Source organism: Felis catus, chromosome E3, assembly GCF_018350175.1.
Source record: "Felis catus isolate Fca126 chromosome E3, F.catus_Fca126_mat1.0, whole genome shotgun sequence".
Taxonomy (NCBI): domain Eukaryota; kingdom Metazoa; phylum Chordata; class Mammalia; order Carnivora; family Felidae; genus Felis; species Felis catus.
Genome location: NC_058383.1, coordinates 16,291,724 through 16,312,573, shown reverse-complemented (window position 1 = coordinate 16,312,573; position 20,850 = coordinate 16,291,724). Strand labels below are relative to the sequence as shown.

General features: G+C 40.0%; 1 protein-coding gene and 1 long non-coding RNA gene across 5 annotated transcripts; both read left to right on the top strand.

Annotated features, from left to right (window-relative positions):
- Positions 1 to 1,760: 1,760 nt before the first annotated feature.
- Positions 1,761 to 10,533, top strand: LOC109495196. The gene is made up of 3 exons (XR_006591236.1): positions 1,761 to 1,928; positions 7,664 to 7,767; positions 10,056 to 10,533. It is a non-coding gene; the product is annotated as an uncharacterized LOC109495196 (long non-coding RNA).
- A 4,074-nt stretch (positions 10,534 to 14,607) lies between these two features.
- On the top strand, positions 14,608 to 17,511 carry MRPS17 (mitochondrial ribosomal protein S17). Of its 4 annotated transcripts, none has more exons than XM_006942097.3 (3): positions 14,608 to 14,748; positions 15,363 to 15,502; positions 17,089 to 17,511. In XM_006942097.3, the coding sequence occupies exons 2-3, from the start codon at positions 15,380 to 15,382 to the stop codon at positions 17,356 to 17,358; spliced, it is 393 nt and encodes a 130-aa protein (XP_006942159.1). In that variant the 5' UTR covers positions 14,608 to 14,748; positions 15,363 to 15,379; the 3' UTR covers positions 17,359 to 17,511. The 4 variants fall into 4 exon arrangements, with proteins under 4 accessions (XP_006942159.1, XP_006942161.2, XP_006942160.1 ...); XM_006942099.4 differs by having other exon boundaries at positions 14,700 to 14,820; XM_006942098.3 differs by having other exon boundaries at positions 14,717 to 15,049.
- Positions 17,512 to 20,850: the final 3,339 nt, after the last annotated feature.

The following is a 20,850-nucleotide window of genomic DNA, read 5'->3' as shown; positions in this document are numbered from 1 at the left end:
AATTTCATATTAAAAAATAATAAAATTATGTATTTATTTATTTATTCATTTATTTAATACTAATCTCTACACCCAACATGGAGCTCAAACTTGATCCTGAGATTGAGTTGCATACTCCTCCCAACTGAGCCAGCCAGGCACTCCTCCACGCTGATCTTTTAAATTTCCTTTGTTTGCTCTTCTATTTCTAGCTTTCTGAGATGTAAATTTGGCTTGTTTGAGATTTCTAAATTTTCTTACTATACGTATTTCTTGCTATAAACTTTCTCCTAAGAACTGCTTTCACTGAATACCATAAATTTTGGTGTATTGTTTCCATTTTCATTTGTTTCAAGATTTTTAAAATTTCTCTTTTGATTTTTCTTTGACTTACTGTTTGTTCAGGAGTGAAGTTTTAGTTTTTACATGCTTATAAAACATGCTTTCCTCTTATTCTTGATTTTTAGTTTTATATTATTTGCTTGGAAAAAATACGTGGTATAATCTCAATCTTCTTAAATTTGCTAAGATTTGTTTTGTGGCCTATTGTATGATCTATCTTTTTGAATGTTTCATGAGCACTTGAGAAGAATATGTATTTTGCTGCTCTTGGATAGAATACTGCATAGGTCTCTCTTAGGTCCATTTGGTCTAATATATGTATCATTCAAGTCCAACATTTCTTTGTTAATTTTCTGTCTGGATGATCTATCCATTGCCAAAAATGGGATGTTGAAGTCCCATACTATGATTGTATAATTGTCTATATCTCTTTCAGATCTGTTAGTATTTGTTTACTGTATTTAGGTGTCCAATATTGGGTGCATATATGTTTACAATTATTATACTTTCTTGATGAAATGACCTCTTTATCATTATATAATAATGTGCCTTTGTTACCATTTTGGCTTAAAGTCTATTTTTTTTCTGATACAAACATAGCTTTCCCCACTTTCTTTTGGTTTCTACTTGCATGGAATATCTTTTTCTGTCCCTTCACTTGGGCTTATGTGTGTCCTTAAGGTGAAATGAGTCTTTTGAGGGTTGAATATATTTGGGTCCTGTTTTTTGGGTTTTTTTTGTTGTTTTTTTTTTTAATTTTTTTTTCAACGTTTATTTATTTTTGGGACAGAGAGAGACAGAGCATGAACGGGGGAGGGGCAGAGAGAGAGGGAGACACAGAATCAGAAACAGGCTCCAGGCTCTGAGCCATCAGCCCAGAGCCTGATGCGGGGCTCGAACTCCCGGACCGCGAGTTCGTGACCTGGCTGAAGTCGGACGCTTAACCGACTGCGCCACCCAGGCGCCCCTTTTGTTTTGTTTTTTTTGTTGTTGTTTTTTTAATCCATCTAGCATTTTTGTCCTTTGGAGAATTCAATCCATTTACATTTATAGTAATTATTAGTATGTAAGGACTTACTAATGCCATCTTCTCAACTGCTTTCTTGCTCTTTTGTGTTTCAGGTCCAGCTCACACGTTAGGAAGTATGAAGAATCTCAGGAATCAAATCTCAGGAAGCATTCTTTGACTCCATAAGCATTAGCACATTGACTATTGGAAGTGATAGTACATTGACACTCATTTTTTTACTCTGCATGTTCTTGTTACTTACATATTTTTTTAAAGCTCAAAAGTTTTTATTAAGAAAGGAGGCTGAATTTTGTCAAATGCTTTTTCTGCATCGATTGACAGGATCATATGGTTCTTATCTTTTCTTTTATTAATGTGATGTCACACTGATTGATTGAGAATGTTGAACCAGCCCTGCAGCCCAGGAATGAATCCCACTTGATCATGGTGAATAATTCTTTTTATATGCAGAAAACTAGAAATAGAAGAACAAAGGAAATTTAAAAGATCAGCATGGAGGAGTGCCTGGCTGGCTCAGTTGGGAGGAGTATGCAACTCAATCTCAGGATCAAGTTTGAGCTCCATGTTGGGTGTAGAGGTTAGTATTAAATAAATGAATAAATAAATGAATAAATAAATAAATAAATAAATAAATTTTAAAAAAGATCAGCAGAAGTAAATGAGAAAAAAGACCAGAGAAAACAAAAGAAATGATCAATGAGAGTAATAAGTATTTTTTTTAATATATATAAGCAAAACTGACCTGCTTTTAGCTAGACTAAGAAAAAGAGAGAAGTTCAAATAAGTAAAATCAAAATGAAAGAGCATACATTACAACTGATACCACAGAAATGCATAGGATCATAAGAAAGTATGAAAAATTTTATGCCAATAAACTTGAATCCTAGAAGAAATGGGTAAGTTCCTAGAAACATACAATCTATCAATACTGAATCATGAAGAAACAGAAAATCTGGAGACCAATAATGAGTAAGGAGATTGAATCAGTAATCAAAACTCTCCAACAGAGAAAAATCCCAGGACCACGTGGCTTCACTGGTGAATTCTAGAAAATGTTTAAAAAATAATACCTATCCTTCTCAAACTCCTCCAAAAAACAAAAGAGGAGGGATACTCCCAAACCCATTGTATGACACTACAAGAAAAAAAAAACTGCAGACCAATATCCCTGTAGAACACAGATGCAAAAATTCTCAACAAAATCTTAGCAAACTGAATTTGACAACACATTAAAAAGATCATACACCATGATCAAGTGGGATTTATCCCCGGGATGCAAGTATGGTTCAACATACACAAATCAATAAAGGTGATACACATTAATATAATGAGAAATAAAAATCATATGATCCTCTCAATAGCTGCAGAGAAAGCATTTGATGAAAACAACCTCTCATGATTAGAAAAAAAAAACCTTCAATATATTGGGTATAGAAGAAGCATAATTCAACATAATAAAGGCCACCTGACAACCCACAACTAAATCATACTCAATGATGAAGGAAGGGTTGAAAGCTTTTCCTCTAAGATCAGGAGAAAGACAAAGGTGCCTATTCTCATCACTCTTATTTACCTAATACTCATTTCCAGAAGCAAAGGGAATCCTGGCTAAGGGAATCAAACAAGATAAGGAAATAAAAGCCATCTAAATTGGAATGGAAGTAAAATCGTCATTATGTACAGATGATTTTACATATAGAAAATTCGAAAAACTCTACCAAAAAACTTTGTAATTACTCAACAAACTCAGTAAAATTGCAGGATATAAATTCAAAATACAGTAATCAGTTAGGTTTCTATACACTAACAATGAAATAAAGAAAAATATCCTATTCACAATAGCATCAAAAACAATAAAATACTTAGGAATTTAACAAAGGAAGTGAAAGATCTGTGCAATGACTACAAGACTTTGATGAAAGAAATTGAAGAAGACACAAACAAATGGAAAGATATTGTGTTCATGGGCCAGAAGAACTAATAATGAAAATATGTTCATACTGCCCAAAGTCATCTGTAGATTCAAAGCAATCCTCATTGGGGCACTTGATCAGTAGAGCATGTGACTCTTGATCTCAGGGTAAAGCTCCACATTGGATGTGGAGCCTATTGAAAGAGAAAGAAAGAAAGAAAGAAAGAAAGAAAGAAAGAAAGAAAGAAAGAAAGAAAGAAAGAAAGAAAGAGAAAGAAAGAAGAAAAAAAGAAAGAAAGAAAAAAGCAGAAAGAGAAAGAAAGAAAGAAAGAAAGAAAGAAAGAAAGAAAGAAAGAAAGAAAGAAAAAAATCCTCATCAAAATTCCAATGGTACTCTTCACAGAAATAGGAAAAAACCCACAAAATTTGTATGGAACTGCTAAGATCACAAATAGCCAAAGCAACCTTGAGAAATAAGAGCGGGGCACCTGGGTGGCTCAGTCAGTTGGGCATCCGGCTCCGGCTCAGGTCATGATCTCACAGTCCACGAGCCCCGCGTCGGGCTCTGTGCCGACAGCTCAGAGCCTGGAGACTGCTTCAGATTCTGTGTCTCCCTCTCTCTCTTCCCCTCGCCTGCTCACACTCTGTCTCTCCCTCTCTCAAAAATAGATAAACATTTAAAAAAATTTTTTATAAAATTCAAAGTTGGTAAGAGACTAGATCTTTTTTTCAATATATGAAATTTATTGTCAAATTGGTTTCCATACAACACCCAGTGCTCATCCCAAAAGGTGCCCTCCTCAATACCCATCACCAACCCTCCCCTCCCTCCCACCCCCCATCAACCCTCAGTTTGTTCTGTTTTTAAGAGTCTCTTATGCTTCGGCTCTCTCCCACTCTAACCTCTTTTTTTTTCTTCCCCTCCCCCATGGGTTTCTGATAAGTTTCTCAGGATCCACATAAGAGTGAAAACATATGGTATCTGTCTTTCTCTGTATGGCTTATTTCACTTAGCATAACACTCTCCGGTTCCATCCACGTTGCTACAAAGGGCCATATTTCATTCTTTCTCATTGCCACGTAGTACTCCATTGTGTATACAAACCACAATTTCTTTATCCATTCATCAGTTGATGCACATTTAGGCTCTTTCCATAATTTGGCTATTGTTGAGAGTGCTGCTATGAACATTGGGGTACAAGTGCCCCTATGCATCAGTACTCCTGTATCCCTTGGGTAAATTCCTAGCAGTGTTACTGCTGGGTCATAGGGTAAGTCTATTTTTAATATTTTGAGGAACCTCCACACTGTTTTGCAGAGTGGCTGCGCCAGTTTGCATTCCCACCAACGGTGCAAGAGGGTTCCCATTTCTCCACATCCTCGCCAGCATCTATAGTCTCCTGATTTGTTCATTTTGGCCACTCTGACTGGCGTGAGGTGGTAAGAGACTAGATCTTAACTGTTCTCACCACAAGAAAGAAATGGTAATTATGTGACATGATAGAGGTGTTAGCTAAAGCTACAATGGAGAACACATGTAATACATGTAATACATGTAATACATGTGTATCAAATCAACACCTTGTATACCTAAAACTTACACAATATTATATGTCAATTATATCTCAAGTTTTAAAAAATTTTCCAAAACACCCAATGGACACTGGTTTAAAAAGAGGGAAACATTAGGAAGTGTCATTTGGAAAAATAGAAGAAAAATGGAAAGCACCATGCAGTTATCTGTGGTGTAAGACATGAATTAGATGCTTCTGGAAATGAGTAATATCTCCCCATGTTTGATGAGGTTCTTGGTCAGCCATTCAGTATACATATCATATACACACCATTCATTCTCATATTCTCTCTCTCTCTCTCTCTCTCTCTCTCTCTCTCTCTCTCTCTTGCTTTCTCTCTCTCTCCCTCTCTCTCTGTCCCTCTCTCTCATATCTTTCTCATGCATTACCCTCATGGTCAATAGTATGGTCTGAATGTTTGTGTCTCCTACAAATTCATATGTTGAATCCTAATACCCAAGGTGATGGTATTAGAAGGTGGGGTTTTGGAGAAGTAATTAGGTCATGAATACAGAGCCCTCAGAATGGGTTTCAATTTATAAACCTAAGAAAGCTCCCTCGGCTCTTTCTATACCGTAAGAGAACACAACAATAACATGCTATGAATCAGGAAGTGAGCCCTCACCAGACAGGTGCCTGAATCTTGTCAGCAAATTGATTTTGGATTTCCCAGTCTCCAAAGTGTGAGTAATAGATAAATACCAGTCTATGGTATTTTGTTATTGCAGCCCAAACAGACTGACGGTCACATCTGAGAAGTGTGTTGGGAAAAATTCCCTTTGTTTACAGTTCCCCTGACTGTACAACTCTTAAAAATATATAGTAGTCTTTATAGTAGTCTTATAGTAGTCTTTCCATTTTTATTCATGCAACAGCATGCCCTAATAAGCAAAGCCCAAGAAGCTGTTGGTTTATGGCCCTTGAATCTAGAACTTAGCCTGGGTGTTAATGATTTGTAGCAATAGGCTCCTTACCTCAGACTCCACCTTGGCCTGTCTCAGAGCAATAGAAAGCAAAGTCTCAGAGACAAGGCATCACCAATCTGTCCCTTGCCTATGGAAATTTCAAGGAATTATTTAGTTATGACCTCTGTCTAGCCAGTAACACATAGGTATAGGTGCATAAGAGGAGCTGGGAATGAGGCTTTTCTCCTAGGTCCCAATATCTTACCTCTCCTATTTTGCCTCCAGGCTTCCTCCATGTACTCTCCCAAAATTTTGCTAGAGCAAAGAGATTGGCTTTTCAAAATTGAAGGTACAGATTAGCTAATTTAACCATCTTGGATTTCTGGTCTCTCTTGGCCAAGCTGAATATTCTCTTTCTGCTTTTTCATATGGGCTAGCTTTAACCAAAGCTTGTCTGTTTCTTACAAGAACTTACTAAAAAACTCCTTCTTGTAGACAATCAGATGCCAACATTCTAACTTTTCTATTAAGTTTCTTAAAACTCCAGTCCCAGGACAGAGTCTGAGACCCAAGATGCTACATGGGGCAATTTATCAACTTTTGGCTGGGCACAATGAATATTGCCAAGTTCCTAGCCCATTTTCCTTGCCCTCCAACCTACCCCTATTCAGCCCTACCTACATTTTAAGGTCACGTGTAACATCAAATCCCAGTTCCAATTTCCTTATAGGTTAATATCTGTAGGTGCAAATAGCAGACATAGATTCTAGTCAAATAGTCTCTTCAGAGCACCTCCCTCAAGATGCAATTGCTCCAGCCACTTCCCATCTTCCAATCAGAACCCCCAATATTCCTACAAGAATCTGATTGGTCCTACATGGGTCATATGCTAAAGGAAGACAGAGCACTTTGATTGACAGACTCACCAAGACTGCAGACACAGGAAGAGTAATGATTTTACAAAGGCAAGTCAAGATGTTTTTACCCCAGAAGACAGAAACGACACTAAGGGGTGATGGGACCAATTGGGATCCATCAAAATGGTATAAAGATTACTTTAAATTGAAGACATTTAAGATAGGGCAGATGAGAGAAGGTGGAGGAAGACTTTTCAGAACTTCCCTTATCTAACTAATGGCAGAGGCTTCTGAGACAGAAGCCATAAATCCCCTCAGGGGAGACTCCAGACAGGAAGGAGACTATGCAGCCACTGGCACCAGGATGAGAAATTACATAAACAGACATATCATAAATATTATCAAAATCATATTATTATAGTTTCCATTTGTTCTCATAAAAGTCCACCTACCTTTCCAAAAACTCCCATTTGTTTTCCCAGAGACCCTTTCTCCCTCCTCTTCTTCCCCTCTTAAGTTGGTATATAAATTCCTATTTCTAGTGTCTCTTCATCTGAATGCTCCCTCATGCATGTGTAAATAAGCCTTGTCTTTTCTCGTTAGTCTATTATCAGTTAATATTCACAACCCAAATTTTCCTCCCAACAGGGGTGAAAAAAAAAAAACCCAAGTTTTCCTACCAATAAGGATTGGAAAAAAAATCATTGCTCTTCATTGTACTTCTGATGATGTGAAATGATTTTATTTGAATTTTCAAAAAACACTCTGGGTATGTCATTGGTGCTATTAGCAACAGAGGTTTTAAGACTGTAAAAGACAGGAATTTAAGTTCATAGCTGTAGGGAAATAGGGTACCCTGAAAGGTTGTGTTTATATCAAATAATGCATGTAAAGTTTTCACCACTTTCAATGAAAGCTAACTCCCCTTTCTGAAATTTCAAACATCTTATACTGTCTCCACTACTGTCTCTCTTTTTAAATTCACTTGCTTGAGTGTGCCCTATACCTTAATTTTTGGTCTAAATTCAAACTTTAATGATACTACCTCTTTTTTTTTCAATCAGTTCCCTCCAATCTTCCATCCTTGTCTAACCAAATGTGATTGTTGTGGGGTCATGAAGTACGACGGCCAAGAAAGAATTCTTGAGACTTCAGAGGGTGCAACTTAGTAAGTTTATTTAGGTATCATGGGAACAGGACCAATAGGCAAAAAGAGCTCCACTTTTTGCTGTTTGGAGCTGTAGTTATATGCTTAGTGCTCAAAGGGGAGGGGACATGCAGGGAGTATTAGATCATTAATGTTTCTTCAAACTTCTGCTCATAAAACTACTTTTTCACAAGTGCTTATCAGAGCACTCATCATTTTTTGATCTTTGCTTTCCCTGAATTTCCATTCCCTTTAGAGTCTACCCCTCACCATAATGAGTTTTGACTACTACTTATATTGCTTTTTTATTGTTTTTTTCATACTTGGACTTTAACCTTACGGGGAAAAGACCTGTGTCTTTAACTCCTATCTACACTTCTGGCCACAAAATAAGCATGTAAACATCTGACTTATTAAAACTGCTAGGGGGAAGATGAGGGAGATTGCCTTCTTCTGTGATAGTGGTAGGAAGGGGCTATACCCCTCTGTAGTCAGACTGTCTAAGATCAAGTTTCATTCCTTCCATTTGTTGGTTATGAGACCTAGAGCAAGTTATTTAACCTCTCTCTGCATTGGTTTCCTCATCTGTAAAATGAGAACAACAGTAGCAACTGCCTAATAAAATTCTAGATTAGATAATATGAAGAAAGGTATCATAATGCCTAGTGCATAGTAAGTATCCTATAAACATTATCTGTTGCTATATACTCATTTAATGAGGATTTCTTAAATGTCTACTGGGAAACATTCAAGTGATGTATAAAATACAAGGTAATTAACATTTGTTGAGCATATAATCTGTGTCAGATATTATGCTGGGCACTTTACAGATTTAGGCAAGTGAAATAATCCATATTTTTCAGATGAAAAGCCTGAAGACAGAGAAATTAACTAAGTTACCCCATGTTATATGGCTTTGTAACTATGATTTAATAAGATGATAATTATAGCAATCAAAATATAGAAGAGAATCTATTCTCAACCCCAATAGCTAGATTTCATTTTCCTGGGCATGAATCTTCCTGATTACCGGTGTCTGTATAAAAATTAATTGTAGTTGGATGTAAAGCAGGAATACTAACTCTTGAGGTGAGAGTGAAAGTAGAGCTGAAGCTACAGAACTATTACAAAATGGGAAGATTAACAGGATGGTAGTGTTTTGGATATATTTAAATCAAGAGCCTGAAGCTGTTACATCACTAATTAAAACGCTGTTGTAGTGATCTGGGTATAAGGCAATAATTTCTTTTTTTTAAATATGAAATTTATTGTCAAATTGGTTTCCATACAATACCCAGTGCTCATCCCAACAGGTGCCCTCATCAATGCCCATCACCCAATTTCCCCTCCCTCCCACCCCCCACAACCCTCAGTTTATTCTCAGTTTTTAAGAGTCTCTTATGGCTAAGGAAATAATTTCTTAATTTGGGAGGAGCAGGATCACAGTCCTCTTTGAGAATCTGATAAAAGCTATAGGCTATCTCCACACAAAGACCTGTAGATACACACCAAATTTTGAATATATAATTTGGTAGACTTCAGAAGCCACCTAAAACCTTCTTACAACAACTTCAGATTAAAAATCCCTAGGGGGCACCTGGGTGGCTCAGTTGGTTAAGCATCCAACTTTGGCTCAGGTCATCATGTCACTATTCATGAGTTTGAATTCTTCAGATTCTGTGTCTATTTTTCAGATTCTGTGTCTCCCTCTCTGTATTCCCCCTCCTCTCTCTCAAAAATAAATAAAACATTAAAAAGTGTTTTTAAAGAATCCCTAGAATCAGAAATGATCCAGACTCCAGAACCTGATCTGTCCTTTCAAAATCTAGTCCTCTGATACTCAAAGACCATGGAAATACAATGCCCCAACCCTGTTCCCTTGCCTCATGAGCATCTACCATGGCCCACTCAGTGTTTCTGGAAAACTGGATGTTTTGCAAAGATATTCATGATGGCCAGGATGAAACATCCAAATTTGAGTAGAGAAGACTGAAGGAAAGTGTGGGTGTGCACGCATTCACCCGAACGTGTACAGAGGGAAACAATGGGTGTTTCCTTATCAACCTTTTAGTTGCCTTATCAACCTTTTGTCCATCCAATACTCTGGTTAGGTATCCTCTCTCTGTTCACCTTGGACAACAAAAAGGCAACATCATTTACAATCACTTTTGTCCTCTGCTCAATGATTCTTCCCTCTCTTACATTGTTTCTCTGGGTTTCAGGGTCATGACTGGGCCTTGTCAGGGTGTGTGTGGGAGAACTACATATTTTTTTTTGTAAAATTTGTCACTTTTATTTTTTCCCCAAAGAACTGTTCGTCTAGAGATGAGGCCTGAATCCAAAGGAAAAAACACCAAAGCTCAAAACTGATCATGAAGAGACATCTCATGGTATGATAATGTAAAGACTCACCAGGGATAATCCATACCTGGAGAATTCTAGAATGTGATGATTCATCCAGAGTCCCAAGAAAACCATGACAGATTCTGGAATCAAGTTGCCTGGATCCACAGGAAAACTCTCATGCATGACATGGAGCATAATTAGAATGAACTTAAATGACAGTGTAGTCTAGACACAAACCTTGTGGGGGTCTTTTGTTTTGTTGTTGCTGTTTTGTTTGGCTTTGTTTTGTTTTTTTTTTACAAACCTTGTTATATAAAAGAGTATGACATGAAGGAAAAGACTACAAACAAAACTCACACTTAACCCACCATAAGAAATGCTTTAATGTTAACTATACTGGAATTAAATTAAAAAAAAAAAAAGGATCATGGTAAGCAGTCTGCATAGATGGCCCCAGTGGACCACATCTCCTGATATTTGTGCTTTTGTGTAGCCCTATTGAATCTCGATTGGTTTCTGACTTACTTTATCCAATAGAAATGCAAAAGAAGTGATGTTCTGGACTTCTGAGTCTAGGCATTAAGATCTAGAAGCTTATGATTTTTTTTCATTTTTGGAGTTCTGTAGAGGTTATACACACTCTTGGAGGCTACAAAAGCCCTTACATACCACCCATAAAGGGGTATTTGATATACCAAGGTGTTTAATAAAGGATTAATCTTACCCAAAGAAAGGTTTGGCCCTTTGGCTTGGCTCCTGGGAGATAATCTTATAAGTCCTTAGAATGTCCTTCCTGTGGGGTGCCTGGGTGGCGCAGTCAGTTGAGTGTTTGACTTCAGTTCACAGTTCGTGAGTTTGAGCTCCACGTCAGGCTCTGTGCTGACAGCTCAGAGCCTGGAGCCTGCTTCGGATTCTGTGTCTCCCTCTCTCTCTGCTCCTCCCCTGCTCACACGCTGTCTCTCTCTCTCTCTCTCTCTCAAAAATAAATACAGATTTTTAAAAATTAAAAAAAAAGAATGTCCTACCTGATAAGAGTTAGTCATCTAGAAGTGCCTCTAATGATTTCCTGAACCCCACGGTAATCTTGGGGACATCCTGAATTCATACTAGCTTTCTCCAGTCCAAGTCTCATAAGCGATTTCTACTATATTCTATTACATATGTTTCCTGATGTAGTCATGTTACAAATACATACTTATCTCAGGGCATTATCCAGCGCTGAAAAGTGGCCAGGAGGTTGTTTGAATGAGCAGGGGTAGAGCCAGGCTTACTAATGTGGCCACTGACTTCCATTGTTTTAGTTCAGAAAAAAGCCATTCTCTTTTCTGGGTTCTCTCCTTTTGGAACTCTTAATAGACAAATGTGAGAACTTCTTGATCTACTGTCCACATTTTCCTCTACATTCTAAATAATTTCTACATTCTAAATAATTTCTTCTGGTTTCCCTTGCAGTTTACTAAGTCTCTCTTCGGCTTTATCTAATATGCCATAAACCCATCTACTGACAACAGTTACTTCCTCCTGGTGTTGTTTAACTCGTTCCTCTATCTGTTGTATTCACTGTAAAATGGGTGGTTAGATCTACAAAACTGATTAGATTCAGATTACTTTTTACACATTATATTTCATAATCAGTGCTATATGCTTTATTTCCTTTTACATCAAAAGATGTATAATGTCTAATTGACTCATTTTTACTGATGATAAAATTAATTGATGGTTCAGGTAGTATTAGCCTTCTCTTTTTATTACAAAGTTCCACATTAATCTTTCAATGATTTTGTTAACATTGTTGATATTATTCATTATCCATTAGTTGTTGCAAAAAATGTTTTCCAATTCTGTCATTCCTTATGTATCAATTATTAGGTCATTCTGAAATGCACTGAAATCTGAAATCATATTTCATGATATATTGATTTCTTGTGTTTTTCGAATTATTGACTTGGTGCCCTAGGACTCTCCAAAAGCAACCAGAGTATTTATTTTTAAGTACCATTATGAACTCACAGATTTTTATATGTCTTATGATTCTCAATCCATTGCATTTATAATTCTTTTTAGCCTCACATAATCTCATGTTAGTTCAGTGAATACTCCTTCAGGTTGGCTTTTGACCTGACCTAATTCATCTTTAATAGTTTCCTTGATTTCTGACACAACATGTCCCAAGTTTAACTCATACAGTTCTGCTCCAGATGTGAAGTCAGTCATTTTTCAAGGATCCTTGGTTTCTTTCAGGGAATGTGCTTGGCACTGACTGCTCCTAGGTTTGTAGGCTCTCTAAGAAAGACTTTTTTTGAGAAAAATAAATCATGACTTCATACAATATTTCCAAATCGAATTTAAGACTACAAGGGTTGGGGTGCCTGAGTGGCTCAGTTGGTTGGGTGTACGACTCTTGGTTTTGGCTCAGGTCATGAACTCACAGTTCGTAAGTTCGAGCCCTACGCCAGGCTCTGCCGTGATAGTGTGGAGCCTGCTTGGGATTCTCTGTCTCCCTCTCTTTGCCCCTGTCCTGCTTGCTCTCTTCTCTCTCTAAAAATAAATAAATAAAATTTTTTAAAAAGACTGAAAGGCTTTTATTTTGCTTCTTTGATTTTATTATGTTCTGAATTGTGCCCCCCACCATGTATGTATGTTGAAGCCCTAACTCCCAATGTGATGGTATTTGAAGGCAAGACCTTTAGGAGGTATTTAAGATTAAATGAGGTCATAAAAGGGTGGGGCCCCAATCCAATGAGATTAGTGTTCTTGTAGAAGAAAAAGAATACACTCTCTCTCGCTGTGCACACATACACAGAGGAAAGGCTATGTGAGGACATAGCAAGAATGTGATCATCTGCAAGCCAGGAGAAGAGCTCTTACCAGAAATTGACCCTGACAGCTCCTCAATCTTAGACTTTTAGAGAAAATAAATTAATAAATTTAAATAAAAATAAATTAATAAATTAAAAATTAATTAATAAAGAACTATGAGAAAATAAATTTCTGTTGTCTATGCCATACTCACACACACACACCTCCTCTCTGTCCCCTTGCCTCACATGACTAATTTCCCAATCACATCTCCAACCCATCTTCTGTCTTCCATTCCCACTGCTCCAATTTAGGTTTTCACCATCCCCTGAAAAAGCATCCAACCTCCAATGTCTCCAACCTCTATTCTGCCTTCCACACTCCTACCACAATGATGTTGAAAGCTAGCTAAAGTATTCACATCTTTCAAAGGCTTCTTATCACTTAGAAGAAAAAGGGAGGCCCTAAACAAGAAATGCTTCCTAGATAGAGGCCTATCCCTGAGCAACTTCAATCCCTGCCTTTATTTTCCTAACCCTATATCCTGGTAGCATCAGACTCCTTCGCGTACTGTCTCTCAAACCTCAGCACCCCTGCACATGCTCTCCTTTCTGCCTCAAATGTCCTCCCCACATCCCATGTCCCTCTATTCTCAAGCTATAGACCCTGGCCAGGGGCTACGTATTGATCAAGTCTCCTCTCTCTGCAAAGTTACACACTCTTTTCTCAAGGTTCCCATTACCTCTGGTTGTTTTACTCACGGTTTTGTGGGCTTTTAGAGAGTGGGAGTCTTCTTCGATTCATCTTTTTGCCTAGCACAGAGTCTTAGAAGTGTTCTATAACTATTTGCTAAGAAAGAAATGAGTGTTGGACAAACTAATGTATGGGTGAATTCTTATTTTCCCAGTCTTCTCTCACCAGTTGCTAAGATGTTTCAATGGTCAAAGACAATTGACCACACCCATATTTTGGTCTTCAAATTGTCTGTGCCAGTAGCTTATTGTTTTCTATTTCTCTTAACTTCCTAATACATTCTCAGTCCTCTTTTTATCTGAGAAGGCGTTATCAAGCAGTCTGCTCGTGGCCCATCTAACTCCTTCATAATTGTCGCACATAAATATGTGCTGATACTGGACTTCTCTCCGTCTCACAGATATTGAAAAATAACACCTAAAATCATATTAGGCACAAAAACCTGCCGAAGTTTATCTTAAAAGCAGCTGTGGGGGTAGAATGCACTTAGTGTCTAATGTTTCAGTGTTTGATGAATGAATGAGGTTCCTCTGATTTGGAAGGCCTTGTCCAAGTCTGGGAGCTCAGCTTAAAAAGAGGAAACCGAACAGAATAGTTAAATGAAAGGCCGGAATACTCCACGTTCCAGCCGCCCACAGCGTGGAGAAAGAAGATGTACGTCTAGGGGCACCTGGGTGGCTCAGTCGGTTAAGCGTCCGACTTCAGCTCAGGTCACGATCTCGCGGTCTGCGAGTTGGAGCCCCGCGTGGGGCTCTGGGCTGATGGCTCAGAGCCTGGAGCCTGCTTCCGATTCTGTGTCTCCCTCTCTCTCTGCCCCTCCCCCGTTCATGCTCTGTCTCTCTCTGTCTCAAAAATAAATAAACGTTAAAAAAAAAATTAAAAGAAAAAAAGATGCACGTCTCCCCGGATGACCCGGGTCTACGGTTCTCTTTAAGGGGGAGTGGGCGGAGCCCTGCCCTTACGCCCGCCTAAGGCTAAGGGGACACGCGGCCAATGAGAGGAGCGGTCCGAGGCGGAGCGACTTGCAAGGGACTGACGTCATCACGTTCCGACCGGCCCGCAGTAGGACACGCGTTGTGAAAGTAAACCCAGGAGGAGGTCGAGGTATGGGAGCTGCTGCTGCGGAGGGTGAATCCCGGGTCGCAAGGTGTCGTCGGGTTAGAGCCTGGAAGCAAGGGAAGTTGCCTGACCGTAGGGTTGTGCGGGGAGGGAGGATCAATCACCCCCAGCCTACCCCAGGCGGGTTGGACTCGGCATTAACTGATCAAGAAGGCAGCCCCAAGGCAAGGTCTCCTTAAGTGGGGAGGACACCCCGGCCGCTCCGCCAAGGCCTTGTGCGCTCGTGTGGCCAGACTGTGAGCCTCTGGGGAGACGCAAGCCAGCGGAAGGAAAGAAAGGGACGCCAGTAAGAGCCCACGTTTATTCGCGCCATTTAGCGCCTTACAGGTTAAACTTTCAAAGCACTCCTGTGAGCAGACCCTGTTGTTATTCCCGTTTTGTACAGGGGGACACGGCGACTTAGGTTAAAATGACAGCTTTGTAAATAGTATAAAGATGGGAGGTTGGGTTAAGTAAATAGTGAAACGTGTAAGTATCTCTAAAGTGGTGATTCCAGAAGGTCAACAAAAACTGTTTCTGACCTTCAGCAGTTCTAGTAACAAAATTCCTTTGGTGAGTCATAACAACCAGAATGTTAAACTTTGAAATTTGTTTTTCAGGTGATCAAAGCCACATAATGTCAGTAGTTCGTTCATCCGTCCATGCCAAATGGATCGTGGGGAAGGTGATTGGGACAGCAATGCAAAAAACAGCTAAAGTGAGGGTGACCAGGCTTGTTTTGGATCCCTACTTATTAAAGGTGAGGAATATCCCTGTTTTCAGAAGGCATTGATAAATCACCAACATGTTACAGGTTCTGAACAGAGACACCATTCCCTATCAGTACAGATGCACTGAGCGTCTGCTGATCTGTGGGTATAACAAAGTGAATTAATCGTGGTTCATTCTCAAATTCTGAGGACACATACAGTTAATTTCAACTCAGTCTGATAACTGATACAGTACTTCTGTGTGCAAAGTACTGGGAGCAGAAAGCAGGACAGCTGATTCTTTCTTTCCACATTGCTGAAAGAGAGCATCCTCAAAGACATTTGAGCTGAATCTCAGAAAGGCTTTTATCCAAAGGACCACATTTGGGGGAGTCATTTTGGCCATGGTAAGTGGTGTACGGAAGTTCTTTTAGCCATTAAAGGGCATAACATTGTACAGGAACAACAAGTAGTTTGGCATGTTTGAGCCCAGAGCTTGATCCTAAGTAGGCATTGACTGTTGTTGAGTGAATACAAGAACAGTGGGAGCTGGGCTGAGAAAGGCCTTTTATGTAGTATTTTTGGATTTCATCCTATAAGCAAAGGAAAGACACAGTTGGAAACATAAAGATAGAGATGAGGACAGGAGGTAAGGAAATAGGTAAGAAGGCTATTGCAAAAGTCTAGAATGGAAATGATAAGAACCTGAACAGTCCTTGAAGCAATTGCAATGCAGTGGGAAAAGTAGATTTTGGAAAGAAGGGCCAGAGTCCTTGATTTGTCAGATGTGCAAGGGAGGGAGAGGAAAGTGCCAAGGACAGTTCTGCATTCAAGACTGGGCACACAGGTAGGTAGAAATGTTCTTTGTTATCTAGGATCAAAAACACAGGAGCAGAGGTGACAAGGTTAAGGGAAGGGGAGGCCAGATGAGTTAAGGAGAAGAATAAAGTTGTCTTTTATTAACAACAACACAGGAACAAGCTGAAGAGTGACGACAGCCTGATCATTGGCCTGAGTCAGGAGACCTTAGCGTGAATATTGACTGTTGTTTCCTAGCTGTGCACATTACCTAACTCCAGAGCCTGTTTTCTCATTTGTAAAATGAGAGCACCTTCTGCAGCAAGGTTGTTATGAGCATCTGTGGCTTGTTTGCAGTACTTCGAGCCAGGCATGGAGCTAAGTGTGGTGTGTATATTTAGAACATTTAATTATCTGGATAACTTTAGAGATGCAGATAGTGGAGCCTCATTTTAGGTTGTGAAAAAAACTAAGCCTGGAGTGATTCAGTGACTTGTGCCAAATCACACAGCTAGTAGTGAGAGTAGCATGTTCATAAGGCTGGAGAGAAGGCTCCACTAGGAAGGAAGAGTTTAAGTAGTATAGAGAAGGATGATGATTAATAGACAAAGATACTGAAGGTAATAGGCTGGAGAGCTCAGGCACATGATCCACTCTGGGAAAGTCATTGCTATTTTCTAGAAGTTAAGCAGTTAATTTTTGTATTGGAAGCCTCCTGAGTGTATTATCTTTTTTTCCCAAGTCCCAGCTTGTTTTCTGTGCATTACTTTTTATATTCTATGCTGCGTTGTCAGATCACAGATGGGAACTACCGATTTGTTCCTGCTTCTCTCAACAGTATTTTAATAAACGAAAAACCTACTTTGCTCATGATGCTCTTCAGCAGTGCACAGTTGGGGATATCGTGCTTCTCAAAGCTCTACCTGTCCCACGAACAAAGCATGTGAAACATGAACTGGCCGAGATCGTTTTCAAAGTTGGACAAGTCATAGATCCAGTGACCGGAAAACCCTGTGCAGGAACTACCTACCTGGAAAGCCCAGTCAGCTTGGAAACTACCCGCTTAACCAAAAATCTGGAAGAACTGAATAGCTCTTTAGCACAGTGAAGGACGATTGGAAGGAGACAAAGGGAAAGATTTATAAGTTTGCTTTACAGAAAAAGAAATTTTTCTAAATTTCATTACAAACTGTCCAATTTCTCTTCTGGTATTTATGGAATAGCTAAAAGTAAATGAAGTAAAGGCCTTGTTAAAATTTTTCATGAGTGTAAGGTCATGTTTGAAATTTCCTTTTCATTGAACATACTTTCCTCTTACAGGAAGTGTACCTAGTAATCCCCTGCATGGTTTTGTAAGCTCACTTTTTTAGAAGGTGTATCTTTTTTTTTTTTTTTTTTCCATTCAAAGGAATCTTGAATTTATCTTAGAACCCTTATTTGGGGAGGAAAATACCTTTTGATATCTTAAAACAGAAGACTGCATTAAGTGAATATTTATTTTTGGTGGTATATATTTGAAACTAATTTGAGATTTTTTTTTGTTTGTTTTTTAATGTTTATTACTTTTGAGAGAGAGAAAGACAGAGAGCAAGCAGGAAAGGGGCAGAGAGAGAGGGAGACACAGGATCCAAAGCAGGCTCCAGGCTGTGAGCTGCCAGCACAGAGCCTAACCTGGGGCTTGAACTCATGAATGGTGAGATCATGACCTGAGCTGAAGTTGGCTGCTTAACCGACTGAGCCATCCCAGTGACCCTGAAATTATTTCTTTGATTTAACCAATTACAAATGGAAATAATCAGCAGTCTGGTTGGGGTCAGACCTTATAATAAGAATGTCGACACATAGAAAATAAAACTTGAAAATTCTGTGTCACTTTTCTTTCATCCTGTATTCTAGAGTGTATTAAATAGGAGTGGATTCATAAAATCTGATACATTGATGAAATTGTAGAGTTCCTCATACTGTGCATTTGAGTTGGAGAGTTTGAGTTCTGTTGCTGTTTATTAATAAACTATGAACCTAGATTTTGACCTGAAGAAACATTGAGCTACATATTCCAGTTTCCTGGCCCTAGGAAGAGATTTGGAGCATATTTCAGTTTCAACTAATACGTGTATTATACAAGTACAGAGTTTCAGCAGTAACCACAAGCACTGCCTATCCTCTCAATGCTCATAATCTAGTAGGGGAGGTTATGTACAGCTGCCTTCATAGCAGAGAAGCACATGGGTGGGGGGGAAATGACGACAACTTCCCAGAAGAGACTAGATGGTGCTAGAACTGAATCTTAACAGTTTCCGGGCTAGTAGATAAGGGCTGTGGAAAGGGCATTCCAGGTAGAGGGGAGAATGTAAAATCCCAAAACTATGAGACGAAGCAGCATAACCAAGGGGTTCTGCAAGCCGATGAGGACTGCTTGGGACACTTTGAACATGAGTGGGGTTCAGGTAAAGAAACAGGTGGAAATTATACTGTAAGTGGTGGCAGGTTACATTTTTAAAAGAGTATGATATAATTACATAATGAACTGTAAGGGGAAAGATTAGAGGGAAAGAGACCTGTTCAAAGACTGGTCCTAAAGACAAACTGAGTAGGGTGAGGAAAAGAGGTTGGATAAATGATGTTCCAAAGTAGAACTCTCAGAGCTTGATACCAGGAGAGTGAGCAAAAGGGAATCATCTAAGAGTGTCTAGGTCTCTGACAGGTGAAGTTAATGTGGGTTCCACCTTGCACCTGTACAAGCCATCGCAAAAACCTCACATATTTAAAATGCTTACATATACTCTACTTTTTTTGAGAGAGAATTTTAAGCAGGCTCCATGCTCAGCATGGAGCCTGATGTAGGGATCAATCCCATGACCCTGGGATCATGACCTTAGCCGAAATCAACTGACTAAGCCACCCAGGCATCCCTCTTAAGATAATTTTCCTAATAATCTTGGTGTAAAACTTATGCTCCAGGAAGATGCCCCATATTTCTTCTATGACATATGACAGCTATACACCTGTGAGATAAAAGTACATGTCCCCAGTAAAAAATATTGGAAGATAACAGTGGAGAAGAAAAATGCAGAATAAGTGGCCTAATACTAAATAGCACAAAAGGAAGGTCGACCAAGAAATATTTACCAAGTTTACATTTCAGGAAAATACATTTAAAAGCATTCATCTCTTCAAAAAAAAAAAAAAAAAAAAAAGCTGAGAAGTTGGGAGAATGTGTGAGAAAGTCACAAGGGCACAATGACACCACAGGCTTAAAGAGGCTTCCCTCCTACTGTGGAGGATTGGGACATGTCCTTTCTGCCCTGGGGAGAGCTCCCTTTTGGGTCTAAGTGTCTACAGGCTCACTAATCATAAGCCTGTTGCTCAGCCACATAGCCTCTGGACTCCTGTCCCCTGTCCCTTGGCCTCCTTTCCACTGGCCTCCAAGAGACCCGTATCTCCCTGATCTGGAGCAAATCCTTGTTGTCTCTCCTCCATCCACAGGACCCCTTTTTAATCCTTCCTGGTGGTTCCTTGCCATATTAACATGTTCAAATATTCCCCAGTCAGAAAACTGCACCCCTTAAGCTCCAATGCTTCCTTTGCCTCCAAGATTACTAGCTTCAGAGAACCCCTCAGACCAAAAGCCCAGTTGCTGCCCTCTCCCCTCCTGCCAGGGTAACAGACCTCCCAGGTACCCACCCGTCCTGAGGACATTTCCCTCTTGGCCTCTGCAGATTCTTGCACAGTGCTCCCCTTGGTGGCTGGGGTCTCTCCTCCCTGTTTCTCCCCCTTCTCTCACTGTCTAGCTCCCTTTCTGCCTACCTTGTCTCGGTTGCAGTTTTCAAGGTTACATTTGCGGCTCTTTTACTCGGGATACACTTTCCCTAAACAGTGCCACCCGACCCACGCCTTTGTTTAAGTTGTTTTCTTGACCGGAGATATCCTCCCTTCCACTGGTCAACTCTTCCTTTGGGACCGCGCTATCGTGCCAGGAACTCGGCTCTGTCCTCCGCTTCACAGCCACCGGCCGGTTACAGTCTCGCCTGTCCGTGTCCCCTTCCCGTCTGGTGAACCTCTTCATTTCAACACTTGTCACACTGGAGCCAATTATTTCACATCCTGCCCCACTAGACTGAGTCGGCTTGACGACTGAGACCCGACGAGGGCCCATCAGTGTTGATATGAACAGGGAACAGGAACAATGTAGTCCCGAGACCACCAGATAACTTGAGTATGTTTTCATCTAGAATGTTTTTATTAAAGCGTTGCTTTGGGTTTGTTTTCGGTTTGAAAGGCAATGCATTTACATGGTACAAAGTTCAAAAGGTATTGGGGAGAAGCCTGAACTCCGTGTTACTCTTTTCTTGTGGATCTTTCCATGTACATTAAAGCCTTGCCCATGGTCCTCTAGTGCCGGACATTCAGCTCCTTTCGCTGGTGATTGTCTCGTAAAGCAGTCCTTTTCGCCTTCGCGCTCCTTTCTCGCAGCTGCAGGACCTCCTCGCGCCGGGACCGTGGGCACTACTTCCCCTGGCGGCGGCGCCTGGCGCTGCAGCGGCCGCGCGCCCCGCCCCGCCCCAGCCTCGGCGGGCCTGGCCGGGGGAGGGGTCGCGGC